The sequence below is a fragment of the Hakea prostrata genome, chromosome 10, assembly GCF_041222555.1.
Source record: "Hakea prostrata isolate BN-2017 chromosome 10, UWA_Hpros_2, whole genome shotgun sequence".
NCBI classification, from domain to species: Eukaryota; Viridiplantae; Streptophyta; class Magnoliopsida; order Proteales; family Proteaceae; genus Hakea; species Hakea prostrata.
Window position 1 is genome coordinate 28,081,102 of NC_142609.1, and position 18,375 is coordinate 28,099,476.

The 18,375-nt window shown below is 36.2% G+C and overlaps 1 protein-coding gene across 1 annotated transcript; it reads left to right on the plus strand.

The window, feature by feature from the left end:
* Positions 1-1,482: 1,482 nt before the first annotated feature.
* On the plus strand, positions 1,483-15,367 carry LOC149002408 (L-ascorbate oxidase-like). Its single transcript, XM_089137496.1, has 5 exons — positions 1,483-1,875; positions 1,998-2,090; positions 2,178-2,390; positions 2,633-2,827; positions 13,996-15,367. Exons 1-5 carry the CDS (start codon positions 1,588-1,590, stop codon positions 14,956-14,958), a joined length of 1,752 nt encoding a protein of 583 aa, XP_088993622.1. The 5' UTR covers positions 1,483-1,587; the 3' UTR covers positions 14,959-15,367.
* Positions 15,368-18,375: the final 3,008 nt, after the last annotated feature.

An 18,375-nucleotide genomic window follows, 5' to 3' on the forward strand; every position in this document is an offset into this window, starting at 1 on the left:
ACAAAACATTTTTGGACGCAACAATTTGCATGGTTAAAATTTATTGATCATAGATCTGAAAATGTTAAAAATAAAAAAATAAAAAAGGAAAAACTAATTCCGAATTAGAACCCTAGTTGTTGTAACTTTTCATGAAAGCACAAGAGATCATAAATTAATAATAAAAAAATAAATAAAAAAAAGGATAGACCTGTATTTTTGTGGATTCACATCCTCTGTAATTCCTTTCCCTACAATTCTGTGTAATTCCCTCCTACGATTGTGCCATGTGGCATTTAAGTAATCCAATGGTACCCAACAAACTAGAGTTTAAATAAAATTCAAATTTATGGGGTGGGTTTAAATAAATTTAAATTTAGTTTGAATTGGGTAACCGTTGGATTACTTAAATGCCATGGTCCAATCGTAGGAGGGAATTACAGGGAATTGTAGGAAAAGAAATTCCAGAGGATGTGAATCCTATTTTTGTTCCCATACCTATTTGGGACACTTACATTAGAGGAAATTATATAGGCATCCCCCTAAATTAGTTTGCAATATATTATGTTTACATCTCCTAAAATTTATTCTATTACATTTACATCCTTATATTTCAAATTATACATAAAAAAAATCCATATACTTAATATAATGCACTTAATAGATGACTAATCATCTACTACATTTTCAAAATTCTCAAATTGCCCTTCTCTGCCCTCGAACCCATTTCAACTTTCAAGGGGTAGAAAATAAAGAGAAGAGGAGGAGGGTTGGGTGAAGAGCAACCATGAGTGATTTTCAAGTATTTCTTTTAACTTTTTTTCGCTCTTATAAGAAGATTTAACAAGTAATAAATATGTCATTTTGTATTTAAAACTACATGCGTAAATGCCATAGTTTGCAAACTTGGGGGGTAAGTGTAATTTGCTTCTTTTATTACAAAACAATGCATCGGATATTTTCAACGTGCTAATGCCATGTCGACCCATTTAATTCCAAAAAAAAAAAGTTGTGAAGGAACTTATTTTGATGCTATTAATTCGTTATAATTGGATTCCTGGAAGCTTCAGAAGAAAATGACCTGTACAATATCCATATCGGATTCACATCGTCTGTAATTCCTTTCCCTACAATTCCCTATAATTCCCTCATAGGATTGTGCCATGTGGCATTTAAGTAATCCAACGGTTACCCAATTCAAACTAAATTTAAATTTTATTTAAACCCACCCATACATTTGAATTTTATTTAAACTCTAGTTTGTTGGGTGATCGTTGGATTCTTAAATCCCCGCCTCCTTGAGGAATTCGGTGGGGGGTCTGTGTCCTCAATATCCCTCAATATTCGTTTAGTTTGAATAAGTGAGAAGGGAATATTAATACATTCAATAATTAAAAGTTAAGAAGGAATCTATACCTACCAAAAAAAATAAAAAATAAAAACTGCACATTAGGAGAAGGTACCATCACAGTTCCCACACAAAGTGCTTTCTCTGTACACACCAAAACTGCTTATATATACTCAATACAAGCACTTCAGCATTCACATGATTCTTATTCTGGCTTTCCTTCTTATTCTTCTTGTTCTTCTATCTATTGCTACATTTTGATGTCATTTTATTGCACTAGAGCCATGATCAGAAGCTTTTTCTGCATCTTGTTTTGCTTCTCGACCTTTCTTCAGTTCTCCTTAGCATCTCCCAAGGCCAGACACTTCAAATGGGAGGTGGGTTATCTGTTCTGGTCTCCAGATTGCATTGAGAACATTGTGATCGGGATTAATGGTCAGTTTCCTGGTCCAACAATTCGTGCAAACGCTGGCGACACTATCCATGTTGAACTCACAAACAAGCTCCACACTGAAGGTGTTGTCATTCACTGGCATGGTATCAGACAGGTTCTCCTCCCACTCTCACCATGAACAACTCTCTCTCTCTCTCTCTCTCTCTCTCTCTCTCTCTCTCTCTCTCTCTCTCTCTCTCGATGGCTAATGAAGCTTCTTCTTGATATCTAAAACAGTTTGGAACACCATGGTCAGATGGAACTGCATCCATATCACAGTGTGTAATAAACCCAGAAGAAACCTTTGTTTATAGGTTTAAAGTTGAAAAGGTAAAACTTTACTCACTTAGGTTTAAAGTTGAAAAGGTAAAAACTCTCTCTCTCTCTAATCTAATATGGAAGGTTCTGGTGTTGTAGGCAGGGACATATTTCTATCATGGGCACTATGGAATGCAAAGATCAGCTGGGTTGTATGGATCATTGATAGTGGAAGTAGCAGATGGTGAGAAAGAGCCATTTCATTATAATGGAGAGTTCAACCTTTTACTAAGTGACTGGTGGCACAAAACTGCCCATGAACAAGAAGTGGGTCTTTCTTCAATTCCCTTCAGATGGATTGGTGAGCCTCAGGTCAGCTTCTAGTTTCTAGCTTTTCTTCGATCCCTCTCTTCAACCTTCTGCACATTTGCCTTCTAAAAGTCTCAAACTTGAATAATGAATGATCTGATGTGACAAAAAATAATCTCTTCTTCGAATTCCAAGAGAGAGAGAAGAGAGAGAGAAATTACTAAGATGGAAAAGTCAGCTTTTTTATTTTTCTTTCTTTGTCTACTCATTCCTTATAATCTCTTTGTCTCATCCTGCCTCTACAGTCACTGCTAATCAATGGTAAGGGCCAATATAACTGTTCACTCGCGGCGCATTATAGCAACTCAAGCTTAAGCTCATGTGATTTAAAAGGGAAGGGGCAATGCACGCCAGACATTCTCCATGTGCAACCCAATAAAACGTATCGTTTGAGAGTCACAAGCACAACTTCTCTTGCTTCCCTTAATTTGGCCATTGGGGTAAGCAAGTCAACACACCTTGAATTTTCAATTCTAGATCTTTAACTTATTCTGTTTTTCATTCTATTATTTTTATTATTATCTAATTTATATAAATATGATAAACAAAATAAATTTGAAAAAAAATATGTATGTGTCAGTGTACACCAAGAAAATCACACATGAAAATAGAAAATTGAAGTAATACAAAGATTAAATGTAGCTCACACACTAATGCAATGTATTATTTTCACAAGCAGAGAATAAAAACTTTTACCATGAGAGGAGAAGATTATAGTGAGATTTCAATCCTAGTCGTTAAAACAGCATTACAAAATTGTCTTCCAAAATCTCACAATGACCTAGTAGGAGAACATCGGCTACATATTTATAGATTTTCATCAGGTAAATAAGTTGACCAATCAGCCAAGCACTATGCTTCCCTGATAGATTTCAAGAATTGGATCATTTAGGTCATCTACCAAAATATGTTAATATGAATCCATCTTCGAAGTTAAGTACAAGATTTCAAATCACAGCATAATAATATATAATATCATAGACAAGAGTATCCATTGCCTAATCAATAGTAAAATCAAATTTTCAAATCTTTTTGTGATCAGGTTTTCTTCCCTTCTTATAAAATCAAACTGCCACCAAACATTTATTTTTAACCAAATTATACAAAACAGTAATAACAATCTTAATGCTTGAGGGAAATTATCAATGACATCCCCCAAGTTCAATTCCCTCTGATATTAATGCCATCCTCCTAAGTTACTCCTAATATAAATGCCACCCGAAATTAAATCAAAAGCTCTTTTGTTTCATATTAGACAGTTATGCGCTCTTTGAACTAGACATGCGATCAGTACTGGCCTTTATGGGCTATATACTAGGCCTCTGGTGGGGCTATGCTGACGGAGCTAGTACTTACACCGGTAGTTCATGAGACAAATGCTTGTATAAGCCGGACTTGAAAGTAACATTACATAGTGGGGCACAAAGTTGCCACTACTACATCCCTTCTTTATCATAAGGGATGGAAAAAAAAAACGAGTTATTTTTGAATAACACAATGTACGGTCTAGATTGATTGTGAAGGAACAAATTAACGTAGATAATCTCTACTGTCCATTAGCAACTAATTTGGCCATGAAAGTGATAGTTTATCCAACACGTCCTCGTACATAGCTGTTCCACATTCTGTCAATGCCTTTCGTTTTGTCTGTTTTCGGTTTATTATTTATTTCTTTGTGATTAAGCCTTTTCTCCAATTCGTGATTGTAGAAGTGGTGGGGTTTTTTATTCTTTAAATCAAAGATTTGTGATTTGGGAAGAGATTTTTTGGATGGAAGTAGTAGATCATAATTATTTAAAAGCAACATGTGATTATATTTAGAAATTTGTGAATAAAATACTAAAAAATTAAAAAGAGATAAAAGTCACTATAAATTGTTTCACCTAAACTTCATCAACATCTAATTTTCATTTTTCGAAAAACAAACCCAACAAGTTTCTGTTCTAGAATCAAATTTGTTTTTTAAATCAGAAATTTTCATAAATTTTTATTTAAAAAATTATTTGAAACAAAATAGTTAATAAACGGTTTTTGATCAATTTTTTGTTTCTTGAAACAAGAAACACCAGAAATAATTTTTTGATGAATTAGAAAATAAATCTTTTAAATTCTTTATAATTATTTTATTTTCCAATGTGAAGGAAACCTTACAACAACAAAAATATTGATTTAAATTAAAAAAAAAAACATTACTTAGGCTCCTGGTTCACTGTGTCGGCGATATAGGCGATATATCGCCGACACAAGGCGATATGTCGCCATGTCGCTGGGGGACAACACGACTCCCCCCAAAAACAATATATACCAAATATCGGCTGCATATCGCCCCGATGTCGGCGATATATCGCTACATTCGCCATATATTGTGCCTTTCGTTTGTTTTTCGCCGATTTTTCATTTGCTTTTTGCCAAAGTGAAGCATGAGCCATACTCAACATAATTGTATAATGAATTGTAAATTTTAGTACATCTCTTTACTAATTGTGTATTTGTGTTCTCTTTGCATATTTACATTAGTTTATATGAATTTTCCAAATTTCCAGTTTTGCCCACATATAGCTGGACATGTGCTAATTATAAACTTTAGGTTAGGTGATGTTTTAGGTCAAAATAACACTTCCAATGTGTTTATTGACCTCAAATTAGGTTACACGTCAAATTTTAGGTCAAAATGACCTGAAATATCCTTTGAAACAGGGGTTCAATTTTTCATCGAACCCCTACTTTTGGCGACATGTCGGACCTTGCTTAGGCTATTTTTGGTATCAATTCTCATTCTCTATTATGTCTATTTAAAAGAAATAACTACAAGAATTCATTATTGGTCAATAATGAAAATGGTTTGGTGAATTTTGTTGAAAATAAATTATGAGAATGAAAAATAAATTTGGTGTCAAAATAAAAAATTGTTAGAAAATAATAGTGAGCAAGTAATAAAAGAGGGAAAAAGTAGGATTTTTATAATAAAAAAAAAAAAATGTATATTGACTATTTTACCCTTATCTTAACCATAAAATTTTAGATAAACTTGTGTATAAATGAATAATGAAATTCTCACCATAATCCATAATAGACAAAATGTTTATTATGGATTTTGAAAGTTTTTCTATTATTTTAAATAAAAATAAAACTGATAATAAATGCTAAACAACTTAAAATAATAAAAAAAAAACCTCATAATTGGAAATGATGATTGATACCAAAAGGAACCTTAGATATAAAGCAAAGCTTACAAATCAATATCACCCGTGGTTGGATCCACTGCAAATACATTACTTAGCGCGATTGAGAATAGTTAACAATAGGAGGTTGGAGGTTGAGAAGTACACTAATAAAGTGCAAGATGATTCCAATTGTGAAGAAGAATGAGATCATTTGATATAGAAAAAGAAAAGATGATAACTGATTTCTTTTTCTATTTTGTCTCCCTTTTCCCTTTTCCTTTTTCTTCATGAAAAATAGACCAGCCCCTGTTTTAAGTTGAAAAGGTCTATTCAATGCAACCACCGCACTTCTTTGGTCACTAAATTCTAATAAAGATTTGAAACTGATGGATCTGATGTAGTACTCAAAATTTTCTTTTAGGGTTTCTTATCAGTTATGAAGCAATATTGAAGCTTTCTTATCTTCACCATTCCCTTTTTTTCTCTTGCCTTTTGGAATTTAGTCTTTAACATAGAGATGGTCCTAACTTTATATAAAAAGAGACCCTTTATAAGGTATATTCTATTCTATTTTTTTGGGTTGCCAATCTTGGCTTCCAAGGCTTTGCTCTTGACTAATCCGGTGTTAGACCCGGTCGCACACCTGGCTGTAGTGGGTGAGTTTCTCAGTGGGGATTTTTTACATCCACAAGGTTTCGATACCAAAACCTTGCTTAAGCGGACCAAACTGCTTATCACTTGGACCAACTCCCGTTGGTGGTATATTCTATTCATAACATTCAATCTTTTTTTAATTTATTATTATTTTCTTCTTTTTGAAGTAAATTTTATTCCTGTTAATTTATATATGCATTATCTTTTAGGAGAATATCTGAATATCTTTATGTTATATAGTTTAAATATAAAATAAAAGTGTTGTCGTTACCTCAATAGTGTTAGTTTTTGTCAACTAAGTCATCCCTTAAAGTATACTCGATCTTATTCTTATATTTTAATATTCAAAGTTCATAAATTGACCACTGATTCCTACCAATATTGCTAACTTTATGGCTTTTGCAAGTCCATAGATGAATAAGCTATCACGTCAACCCACTTTTAAGTTAGTCCTTCACGCGGGATTTGTTTGAATTTAAGCAATTTGTCGAGATAACCGAGATTTTGATCTGAAGCCGAAAATTCCCCTGCATTAAAGCTGAGCAAAATCCATCCCTAGGATCAATTTTTTTTTTCTTTTTTTTTAATGGGCAGGTAGAATGATTGACATGCTACTATTATAGCCTTCTCTTTCAATTTTGTTCCAAGAGATAGACATCAAAGCAGTTATGGAAATTTTTGTCACAGGGCCCCTTTTCTTTTGTTTGTGATGATTTGACTTAATACAAATGTTTGGCTCTAAGACATATGTACCTAAAGTCTTGGCCTTTTTCAGGGTTTTCTTTCCAATATAAAAAATCACTTCACCTGAAAGGAAAAAGAACCATTAACCTGTAAAGGTTATGTTTATTCTCCCAATGCATTTCAGGCAACTGGACTCCACTTCGATTTCATTATTTATTCAATGTCTGATTCACTTAGTAATTATTTAAGGAGTGGTTCCTCCATCATTGTTGCTGGAGGCAGAGGGGGAGACAACTCAACAACATATACTGAGTGGGTGACAACTCCATCAGCATCGTATCAAAGAATAGAAGAGGAAAATCAATTCTATTAATCATGCAATGGATACAGACCAATCTCTACACTCCCTCAAGGTGAGTGCCATCTTTGCTAGACGATCTGTCACTTGGTTAGATCTCCTAGAGATATACATTGTCTTGAAATTTAAACAGAAATTTAAACACTTGAATGCTAAATATAGAAAATCTTGAATGATCGTAAGACATTGGAAGGGACGCTCCATCTCTCCATTGATAATTTTGACTAGCTGTTGATTATCTGAGTCAACCTCTAAATGCTCATGGAAATCTCCAATAGCATGAAACATACCCATCCTTAATGCCAACGCCTCTCCTTCAAGAATCGAGAAGCAAGAAATAGGTTCCAAGTGCGCTAAAATGGGAATCCCTTTAGAGTCACGGATCACTAAACCAGCTCCTCCCTTTTTATCCTTTTCAATCCAAACCTAATCAGTAGTCACTTGACCGTTGGACAGTGAGGGAGGCAGCCAACTATGGTCATCGATGTCTAACCTTCTATTACTATTCATTTGCATGTCCATCTGCTGTCTCGCTAATATCCTTTTATTTTTCTTGATTCATTGCTCCTTAAATTCACAATAGGCTCTTTTCTGCTTCCTTTACAATTTCCAAAGGTAGCCACTTCCCTTTTCCATTAAGTCTATCATTTCTCAGCCTTCCATAGGGTCCATAGGACAAATGAGGAGAAGCTCTTGAAAGCCATAGCTTCCTTGTTGTTCAACAATTCCACCTGCTTCCATGTGTTGAGCCATTCCCCTATTGAGTCACATGTTGCTAGAGAGCTCCTCCAACCTAGGTCAGGCACGCACGCGAACCGACAACTCTTGTTGCATGACAGTGAAAGAATATATGGGAAATGGTTTCTTCACGAGATGGGCATTCACGGCAACCTAGATAAGCTTTTGTCCCTCTTTTTACAAGGCCATCCATTGATTCCAACGATTCATTTGTAGCTCTCCAAAGAAATGACCTAATCTTGGGCAATGTGTTGCATTTCCAAATAACTCTCCATTGCTCCTCACTAATCTCTTCCCAACTAATGCAATCTAGTGGAGGATGGGTTATGCTCTACTTCTTTCTCTTCTTCCTTCTCAAGAATCTTGTAAGCATCCTTGACTGAAAATTTCCCTTGATTTCCGCCACCCCACCTCAAATGATCTTCACCCAAGAATAAGGATAATTGAATTCTCAAAATAGTTTCAACTACTTCCTTAGGGAACTCCGGGGGGGCCCCCCCAAACCCACCCCACCCACCAAATTTTTTATCACCAAAACCCCCAAAGGCGGGGGGGCAAGCTAACATGGCATTTCCCAATAGGAACCATCTTTCTATCAAATCTACTCTCCACTTTCTTTCCATTGATTCAATTAGATCCTTGACAAGAAGTAAAGGGCAACTTGGGTCCATTGGACCTTTAACCCTATGGCCGTCGTATGGGGAATCCAAGGATCATCCCAAATTTTAATTTTGCTTCCATCTCCCACATGCCATATAAGTCCTTCCTTTAACACTTCCCGTCCTTCAAGGATGCTCCTCCAAGACCAAGAGGGCGATTTCCCCAATTTTGCTTCAAGAAAAGAGCATGTTGGAAAGTAAATACTCTTCATAAATTGCCCCCAATCCGAGTTAGGTTCCGAGAAAATCTTCATGCCACTTTTCTTAGTAGTGCTTTGTTGTGATCCTATGGGTCTCTAAGATGGAGTCCTCCCTTCCATTTTGGTTTGGACTTTCTCTTCCAATAACTTGGGGTTTTCATTCATATATGAAATCTGGAGACAATGGTGACTTTCCCAAGATCAAGTAAACCAAAACTTTAGACTCATGGGCAATGAGGTTCGAACACTAATGGTGGGTTCGGATTTGCCATGAAATTCTTTCCTCCGCCATGAGTGTTAGTCATCCTCCCTAGTGAGTGTCTTATCCTCCATTGTGAGTGTTGCTACTGGACCAATCTAAAGGAAAAATAGGCCAAGTGTGGATGTAAACTGGATTTTGTGCATCTTTGTCTAAAGAGACAAAGTGCAAACCATAGACTCATTGAATATGCAAGGTAAAGCTTGTTGAACGGACAAGTGTTTCTTCCTGTATGCCACCCATCTTCCACCAAGAACTGGTGCCGTTTGAGACCAGGGAGGATTTCTAGATTGTTTGAGACTGGGCATTTTTGACAAGCAAGCATTTCCTGGGAGCCTTGTGCAAATGATTGGAGTTGCAAGGAGCCTCACTTTGGACCCCCTGGAAGATGTTAATGGAACTCAACCATGATACCTCTCGAGAAGAGCATTGAGACCATGTGGAACTAAATTGTGAAGCTCCAAATTAGTGAGGTCCAAAAGGAATGAGGGAGAAGCAAGATGAACTCAAAGGTCCCATGATCGAGGAAGACAATCACTTGTTCTGAGCCTACTAAGGTTGGTTCATTCTATTAGAAGATAGTTTGATGATAGAAGGACATAAATGGCTGATTTGTTGCCTTGATCGGCCCAACATTATGGGGAATAAGCTGCAACTAGTAGGCTGAGGTCCAAAAGAAGGACCAAGACCCAAACTAGACCTTGAGGAGAATGGGAGCTATGTCCCAAAGAGCAAAGTTACAAAGAAGACGTGCAACTTGACCAAAGAACTTGATGAGCTTGATGAGCGTATGAAAAAGATGGATAATTCGTCAAGGATATTTATTTTGTCCTAAATCAACAACCATTCTTAGTAGAGATCATGGAGGCACCTCTCTCAACAGGTTTCAAGCTCCCCACCTTTTGATTGTATGATGGAAATACCAATCCAATTGAACACATCAGTCACTTCACTTCAATTATGACCATTGTTTGGGCAAGTGATGCTATTAATGTAGAGTTTTTCCAACCTTTCCAAAGAAACCATCTACTACATGGTTTACAGGGCTAAAGAAAGGGTCCATTGAAGGTTTCAATCAATTGGGCAAGGCTTTCACTGCATGATTCCAGAGTGGGATCCTAAAAAGAATATTGAAGAAATAAGGCTGGAATGAATCAATTGGAGGATTTTTTTATAAGACTCATTCAAGTGTTGATCAAAATTAAGGACCTGGACGAGAGTGTTGCCTACGGTGCCTTGTACAATGCCATTATTAATGAAAGTTGTTTGAGTAATTGGTTTTGAATTGATGAAGACCTTCGCCGGACTCCTGGAAAGACGCCACCAATTTGCAAGGTGGTTGATGTAGTTGAAGCAAGAAGAGATGGAACCAAAGGAGGTAATTGCATGTGTTGGGAAAACGGCAGGCAATGTACACAAGGCAAATGTTCACGTAGTCAATGAAGGAATAACTACTAGGAAGGGCGGACTAACTAGAGGAACAGGTCTCCCAACGATGATAACTACATACCTTTCAACACAAAGAGGTCAAAAATCTTGATGCAAATCTACGATCAAGGACTCTTCAAATGGCTAGGCACGATATATTTTTAGTTCGAGGATAGAGACATGATAAAATACTATCATTTCCACTAGGATTATAGGCACCACACAAATGATTCCAGAATCCTAAAGATAGAGATTGAAAAGTTGATTTCAAAAGGTCACCTCACTAGGTATTCAAGAAGGCAAATCGGCCAAGAGGACATTCCTTGACAATAGGAGAAGAAAGGAGGAGATGTCAAAGGAAGGATAATTTAGGAGAATGGCCGGATGATGCAAAATACAGTGGAGGAGCCAACATTGATCTACATTGTGCTAGGGAACTTTTTCCATGGAATCAATTTGGAAAGCGAAGTATAAGGCACAAGATTCATAGGAGTAATGGAGGTCATCGTATAATAATTATCCATGACTATTTATTTCTCTAGCATAACCACTTAATGAAATGCAAAGGGAAGCGGGGTAAATGGTCTATACTACTGGAAGGATTCCTCTTTGGCTAATAGGTGTTGTAATTGGTATTCCTATAGCATCTTAGAATGACATAGCCTTAAAGTTAACGGCGAGGTTCAAATGAAGAAAGGCTTACAGTGGATAGATAGGCACCCAAAGACAAGGAAGGGCGTAGTAAGCAACAAAATGGTTTGGGGAGTTGAAAATAAGCATAGATTCGAAGAAAAAGGAAGATTGCTTGGAGCCTATAATCTTCACCATAAAGGGTCTCAAAGAGGTCCAATTCCCTTGTGATGATGCAATACTTATCAAAGTAAAGCTAGCAAGTCGAAAAGTGCACCACATGTTGAAAGACACCGGATCCTCAACGAGTATCCTCTCCTATGAAGCTTTTAGTAAGTTGGGCTTCAACAATAACACATGACCTCTCTTCTTGTTCTCGTTTTTCTTGTGTTGCTTTGGGCAACATTTAATGTAGCAACATGAAATGGTCTTGATAAAAGCGCGCACACTCATTAGCCCTTCTTCTTGCCCCTTTTTTTTTGGGGGGGGGGGGGTTTGGTTGGGTGATTTCCAACACGGGTTAATGGAAGAAGATGGGTGAAGGGGACCACCTACATGAAGGGGTATCGTATGGTTCACTAAAGGGTATTTTAATACATGTCTCTTTTAATTTTATAGGAGGGTATTTTGGTCATTTAACCATGTAAGTTAATTTGACTTAATAGTGTTGGTTTACTAAACGTAATTCTCAACCCATTCGGGAGGGAACATGAGTTTTAGTCTAGAATAAGTGACTCAAATGGTAAAGTTTTCTTTTTTCTTCTTCTTGTTCTTATTATTACTATTACTATTACTATTACTATTACAATTATTATTTATTATTATTACAACAACTACTATTAGTTTATTATTATTATTATGCAAATACGTACCTCACACTTAGATATATCATTTCTTATTCTCTTTGTGAATATCTAAATTCTAAAAACGACATTTGATAATTATTTTCATTTTAGTAAAGGGTTTGCTCAAATGGCAATGACCAACACCTCTTAGTGAAGATGTTAGAGTTCAACGTTTCCATGGTAATATATGTAATAGCCTCATCCCCAAGATATATTAAAGCGTCACTTCCAAAGAAAATAATTTTTTGAATTAATAGCTTTAGTTTACCCAATTAATAGCTTTATATAAGGGGAGTTAATTATATGATATATGCCAAGACTTCCCCTGCCCCACTCCAATAAGATTTGATTTTTTTGACCTCATACTATGAGGCATTATCTTTATCAACTAAACCAATCCCTTGAGCTAATTTGACTTGATTTACCAAAACAGAGAAAAATAAGAAGCTAATTTGACAAATATTTGATAAACATAAAAGTACAAGATGGTATTAGTAAAACATTCCCCTTTTCATATTAATATTTGGGGGTTTTTGCTCTCTAAAATCAGTTTCGCCAAAAAAGAAACTCTCAGAAGTCATGGATCTAGAAGAAAAAGAGAAAGATAGAAAACTATCAATTCCGTAAAAAGAATCAGCAAAAGTGAGATGGAATACACCAGGCCAGGCCAAGGTCTAAGAACATTCTTTGAGGAAAAGCATCTGTTTTTCACACTTGCTGTACTCAACTGAATATTGTTAATTAGTCAACACGGTTTTGAAAAAAGTTTAATCAACCACGCTTTTGAAAATTTTCCTGTCATTTCGATTGGGGCTTTTTTGTTTTTTTTGCTGAGATTGGGCTTCTAAAGTCCACAAGGGTGTAAATTTGGTTATGAGGATGTCAAGTTGTTGCAGTTTACTTGAGCATGATTAGGATTTGAGTTTAAAATCCCAGTCCAGTGATCCGGTGATGTTTGGATTGAAAAGTAGGGTTGAAGAGGAATAATTTTTTATCCAAATAAGAAGAGTAGAAGACCTTATCAAATGTTTTGGATAAATGAAAGGTAACAATGTGAAGTTATAGTACCAATTTGTGTTCAACACTAGGATCAGGATTGAGTCTCTAAGAAAACTGGTCCGGCCCAATCCCTCTAGTACACCATGCATGATGTCTAAGTGTATCACTTTGGAAGGAAATTAAAACCACCAAAACCTTTGGTTACTGAGGGTAGGAACTTACCATGGCCAGGCTTAAATCTGAATAAATTTCGGTTCAAAATTTTTGTGGTCCTTTCAGTCAGGATTTGGTTAGGTTTAAATGCTTGACCTAATCCAACTCTACCGAATTCAATCCTACATGATCTTGTAGGATATTTTTGGTAAATATAAGGTAACAATATAAAATTATAGATTGTTTGGATCGGAGTCAAGGTCAGATTAGTGTATTCAAGTTCAGATTAGTGTGTTCAAGTTCAAGGTTAAGGTTGTAAGACACCCAGCGAAGCTCAACCCCATTGTGGCTCTAGCATACCGGATGAACCTGGTCCAAATAAATGTAATGGTTTCAATATAAAATACACCACCCATTTCTCATTAGTCTATCTCAAGTTCTAATGGTTAAATTTGAAATCCCCTAATAGTAGCGGATTCACTATTTGAAATCCACCACCCTATTTTGCACCCTATGTTGATAGGGAGTTCAGATCCTCTCCACCCTGGCAAGTTGTCCTTCCAATTTTTCACAATCATGTATTATTGACAAGCCTTATATTAGGCGTTATGTGAGTGTAGGAGGATGCAAACTTGCTAGGGTGGAGAGCATCTCCACTCATTAGTGGTGGGTTTTTTTTTTTTCCAAGAAATACGTAGGATGTACGGCTGTTTTAAAAAATGAGATTTTCAAATTTCTTGCTTTTAGGGGTGGAGCTTTTTAGGTTTACTTCAATGACAAATTATTATACTAACATTGTTCCTTAATTCTAACATTTTTGCATGGTGACTTCTTCAGAATCACAAAATGGTGGTCGTCGAAGCCGACGGGAATTATGTTCAGCCAGTTACAGTTGATGATATGGACATCTACTCTGGTGAAAGCTATTCTGTTCTATTCACCACCGATCAGAACCCAAATATGAATTATTGGGTGTCCATAGGTGTAAGAGGAAGGCTTCCAAAGACACCACAAGCTCTAACCATCATAAACTATCTCCCCAACAGTGCATCAAAGCTTCCATCCTCACCACCTCCAATTACACCTACCTGGAATGACTATATCCACAGTAAATCCTTCACCAACAAGATCCTTGCCTTGCAAGGCTCTGCAAAACCTCCAGTACAAGCTGATAGACGGATTCTTCTCCTCAACACACAGAGCAAAATCAATGGCTACACCAAATGGTCCATCAATAATGTCTCTTTGGTATTACCCTCTACACCTTACCTCGGTGCCATGAAATATCGCTTAAAAGGTGCATTCCTTAACACGAGTCCACCAGAGAACTTCCCAAGTGACTATGATATTATGAAGCCTCCGATCAATCCAAACTCAACCCTAGGAAATGGTGCTTACATGCTTGCTTTGCACAGCACCATCGATGTAATTCTTCAGAACGCAAATGCATTATCAGATAATGTTAGTGAGATACACCCTTGGCACTTGCATGGGCATGATTTCTGGGTGTTGGCTTATGGAGAAGGGAAGTTCAATGAGAAAACAGACACAGAGAAGTTTAATTTGAAGAACCCACCATTGAGGAACACAGTTGTGATTTTCCCTTATGGATGGACAGCATTAAGGTTTGTTACAGATAATCCTGGAGTCTGGGCTTTCCATTGCCATATTGAGCCACATTTGCATATGGGTATGGGTGTAGTCTTTGCTGAAGGAGTTGAGCATGTTGGTAAGATACCCAAAAATGCTCTTGCTTGTGGAATGACAAGAAATATGCTAATGGCTGACGGGCACCATTGAGAAGACAGCTATTTATGTTTTTTACTCTTCGTCGTATCTATTCCATATGGTAATATTGTCAGATTATATATTTTGCGAACAAATGTATTATTGTAATTTATGGATTATTTAGTTTAAGACTGATGATTTGGTAGCTTAACCTGAGAATTTAAGTGGACCGTGGATTGGTATGTAGCTTGCAAAATTAGAATAAAAAAATCAAGTATAATGTTGAGTTTGGATCTTGTTGATCCATTGGCTGAGAGTTCATGTGTTACCATTGTTGGCAACCAAAACATAGTGTGTACTAAGAGTATGTGGCATGTACTGAAGTGAAGATCCCATAGAATATTGTAGGTTTTTATTATGTTTTTAGAGGGTGACTAGTACTACTACAATGATTTTGTTAGCTTATGAGAAGATATCTAAGAGTTCTTGGTGAATCAAAGATTTCTTAAGATAGTGGATTTCATTGGTTACTAAACAATGATCACTTTGGATGAATTTTTGGGTGGTCATACAATTTTTTTCTGGGTTTTAACTACAACTGTAAAAATGTAGTTCATGAAGTCTTATTTGCGCCACACTTTTTCGATTATGATTCTGATATCAAATGAAGACGTTGTAGTGTTTCTTGTAAGAGTGCATGATGTGGAAGCAAATGTAGACAATGTGGAGATCAAAGAGAAAATTTCTCTTCGTGATGCTATCTTTCATCAAGGGTTAAAATGTAATTTTGAATAGTCTTGGGTTCCTTTTGAAAGAAGAATTATGTCTCATGGAGGTCGCAGATTAACGATAAAATAAGAAAATATTTTATTTGAAATAATCTTGTTAAGGGTATTCTAATCTTACATTACCTAAAGGATCTGACGGCCCAGATGTGACCCGCCACTTTAAAATGGTCATCTAATAGTTTTAAGGTTAGATTCCATTTGTGATGCATCTAGGAGTTCCAATCAAATGGTCCCTGAACATTCATGCTATTTCTCTTCAAAAGCTTGAATTTGGGCGAAACATAATACGTTTTTTTGGGGGTTTTTTTTGGCTTGGAGACCAAGAAAAACATGAAGGAGAAGCCAAGAAGTAAGGTTGGTATAAAAAAGAAGCTCAAAGCTTTACTTTGATGAAAATATTAATGAAAGTAGGTGAGTTTCCTATTGTAATTGCCCTTATTTGAATACTTTTATCTTTTGAGTAATTGCTTGTTGGTATGATTTTCTTGAGGTTGTAACATTATTTTCTTGTGGGTGCAAAACTTTTATACTGTAGTGGGTGCTCAATGTATTGAGTAGATTGAGAGTGGATGCTCTTTGATCATTGCAGTGATCAAAATTTTAGCTGGAGAGTATTGAGTAAATACAAAGCCCTATTTGATGCCTTACTCCATTGATGAAGGTAGTTTGGCCAAACCACGTAAATTTGGTGTTTTGTGTCTCTAGTTTATTTTTATATTGCATATATTAAAGTGTTTCGATTGCAAAGTGGTGGGACACTATCCAGTAGACCTAGCCACATTGTGGTGTGTGGTGGACGTGTCTATGTATGCTGATAACTATGGATCGTCATGACCAATCTTGTCTTGAGATTAAAGAAGCGATCTCATATTGAAGAGAATTTTAAAAGATAGTGATTCACCCCCCCCCCCGTCTCAATGTCAACCTATGAATAACAACTAATATTAGAGCTTGAATCCTATGAAGAGAAGTTTAACAACTTTGAGATTTGATTTGAGAAGTTGTAAGAATGGCCACAAGTGAAGGAAGTTCAAAAGACTTGGGGGAAGTTCCCGTTTTTTATGGTACTAGATATGTTTTCTAGAGAAAAAAGAAGAAGAAGAAAAAAATAATAATAAAAAGATAAATATACAATGGGTCTTTAGGGAATGACGTATGACAGTGAATTTTTTAATGGTTATGAGGAACCAAAAGCTCCACTTATAGATAATGAGGTTAAAAAAGCTTATGCACACAATCTCAAGGCACTAAATGCTATTATGTCTAGGCTAAAGGAAGGGGTCATGGATTAAAGTAATAGATTGCAAACGTCGTTGCTAATGCTCTTAGTAGGAAGAATCAGAAGAAGACTTTGGATTTGAATGCTTTGAGTCAACCCTTGTTGTCTTCAATTGAGAGCTTTGATTTGGAAGTTGTTCTTGAGAATTCAGATTTTGTTCTTTCTGCCATGACGGCAAGATCTAGCCTTAGAGATAGGATTGTTGCCTTGCAGAGTTCTAATTAAGAATTTAAGGACAAAGTTGAGAAGATTTCTTCGAATCCTGAGTCAGACCTCGACTTCAGTATATCCATGGATGGTGCTTTATTGTTTAGAGGTAGATTGTGTATGCCAGCAAATGAGGAAATTAAGAAAGAGATACTAAAAGAAGCACACCAGTCAGTCTTTACAGTACACCCTAGAAGCACCAAGATGTACAAGGAGTTGAAGGAACATTTTTGGTGGATTGGTTTGAAGGCTGATGTTGATGATTTTGTTGCCAAGTGTGAGACTTGCCAGCTTGTGAAAGCCATTCGTCAACCTCCATCTGGATTACTTCAACCCCTTCCTATTCCTAGTTGGAAGTGGGAGGACCACCCCCAAACTTAAGACATTGCTTGACCTCGAGCAATAAAGACAAATGAAAACACAAACTAACTACTAATGAAAGCATTAAGGGATCAAAAGAAAAGAAAAACAAATAACTTGGCTTAATCATGCAATAGGATGGGTGTTAGACAGAAGTTGCCTCTCAATCTTTTTCTAATTTTTTCGATCCAACACATCTGGCCAATAACTCTTAGATGTCATACTTTACTCATCTGAATGCTCTCAAGTGTGTGTGTGAAAGTTAAGAATCTTGCCCTAGAGTACCCTAGTCCAGCTGATTCATGGTCCTCAAGTTTAGTTCATTGATCTAATATGTTGACCAAATGATTACCTCTCCACAAATTAGGGACCCATATCCTTTTACACCCTCAAGAACTTGTTTCATACTATTTTGAGCATTCGACCGCCAAACTTATTCTTTATGAACCCTTCTTCTTCTTCTTTCTTTCTTTCTTTCTTTCTTTCTTCTTCTTCTTCTTCTTCTTCTTCTTCTTTTTTTTTTTTTTTTTTTTTTTTTTTTTTTTTTACCGCTGTTGTCATCTTGCCTTTTTACGCGAATATCATTCATTTGTGATGAAGATACCCAGTTACTCAACAAGATCACAAACAATAGTGCCTTTGCATGCTCATATTCCGGGCCACTGTTGACGTAAAAAATGCACATGGGTTACATGCATATTCCCTGGTTACTAAGCAGCCCAAATCAGCGAAGCATTATTCTTTCTTTCTTTTTCTTTTTCTTTTTTATTTTTTTATTATATAAATCATGCTCATATTTCAGGCCACTGTTGACATAAAAAATACACATGGGTTACATGCATATTCCTGGTTACT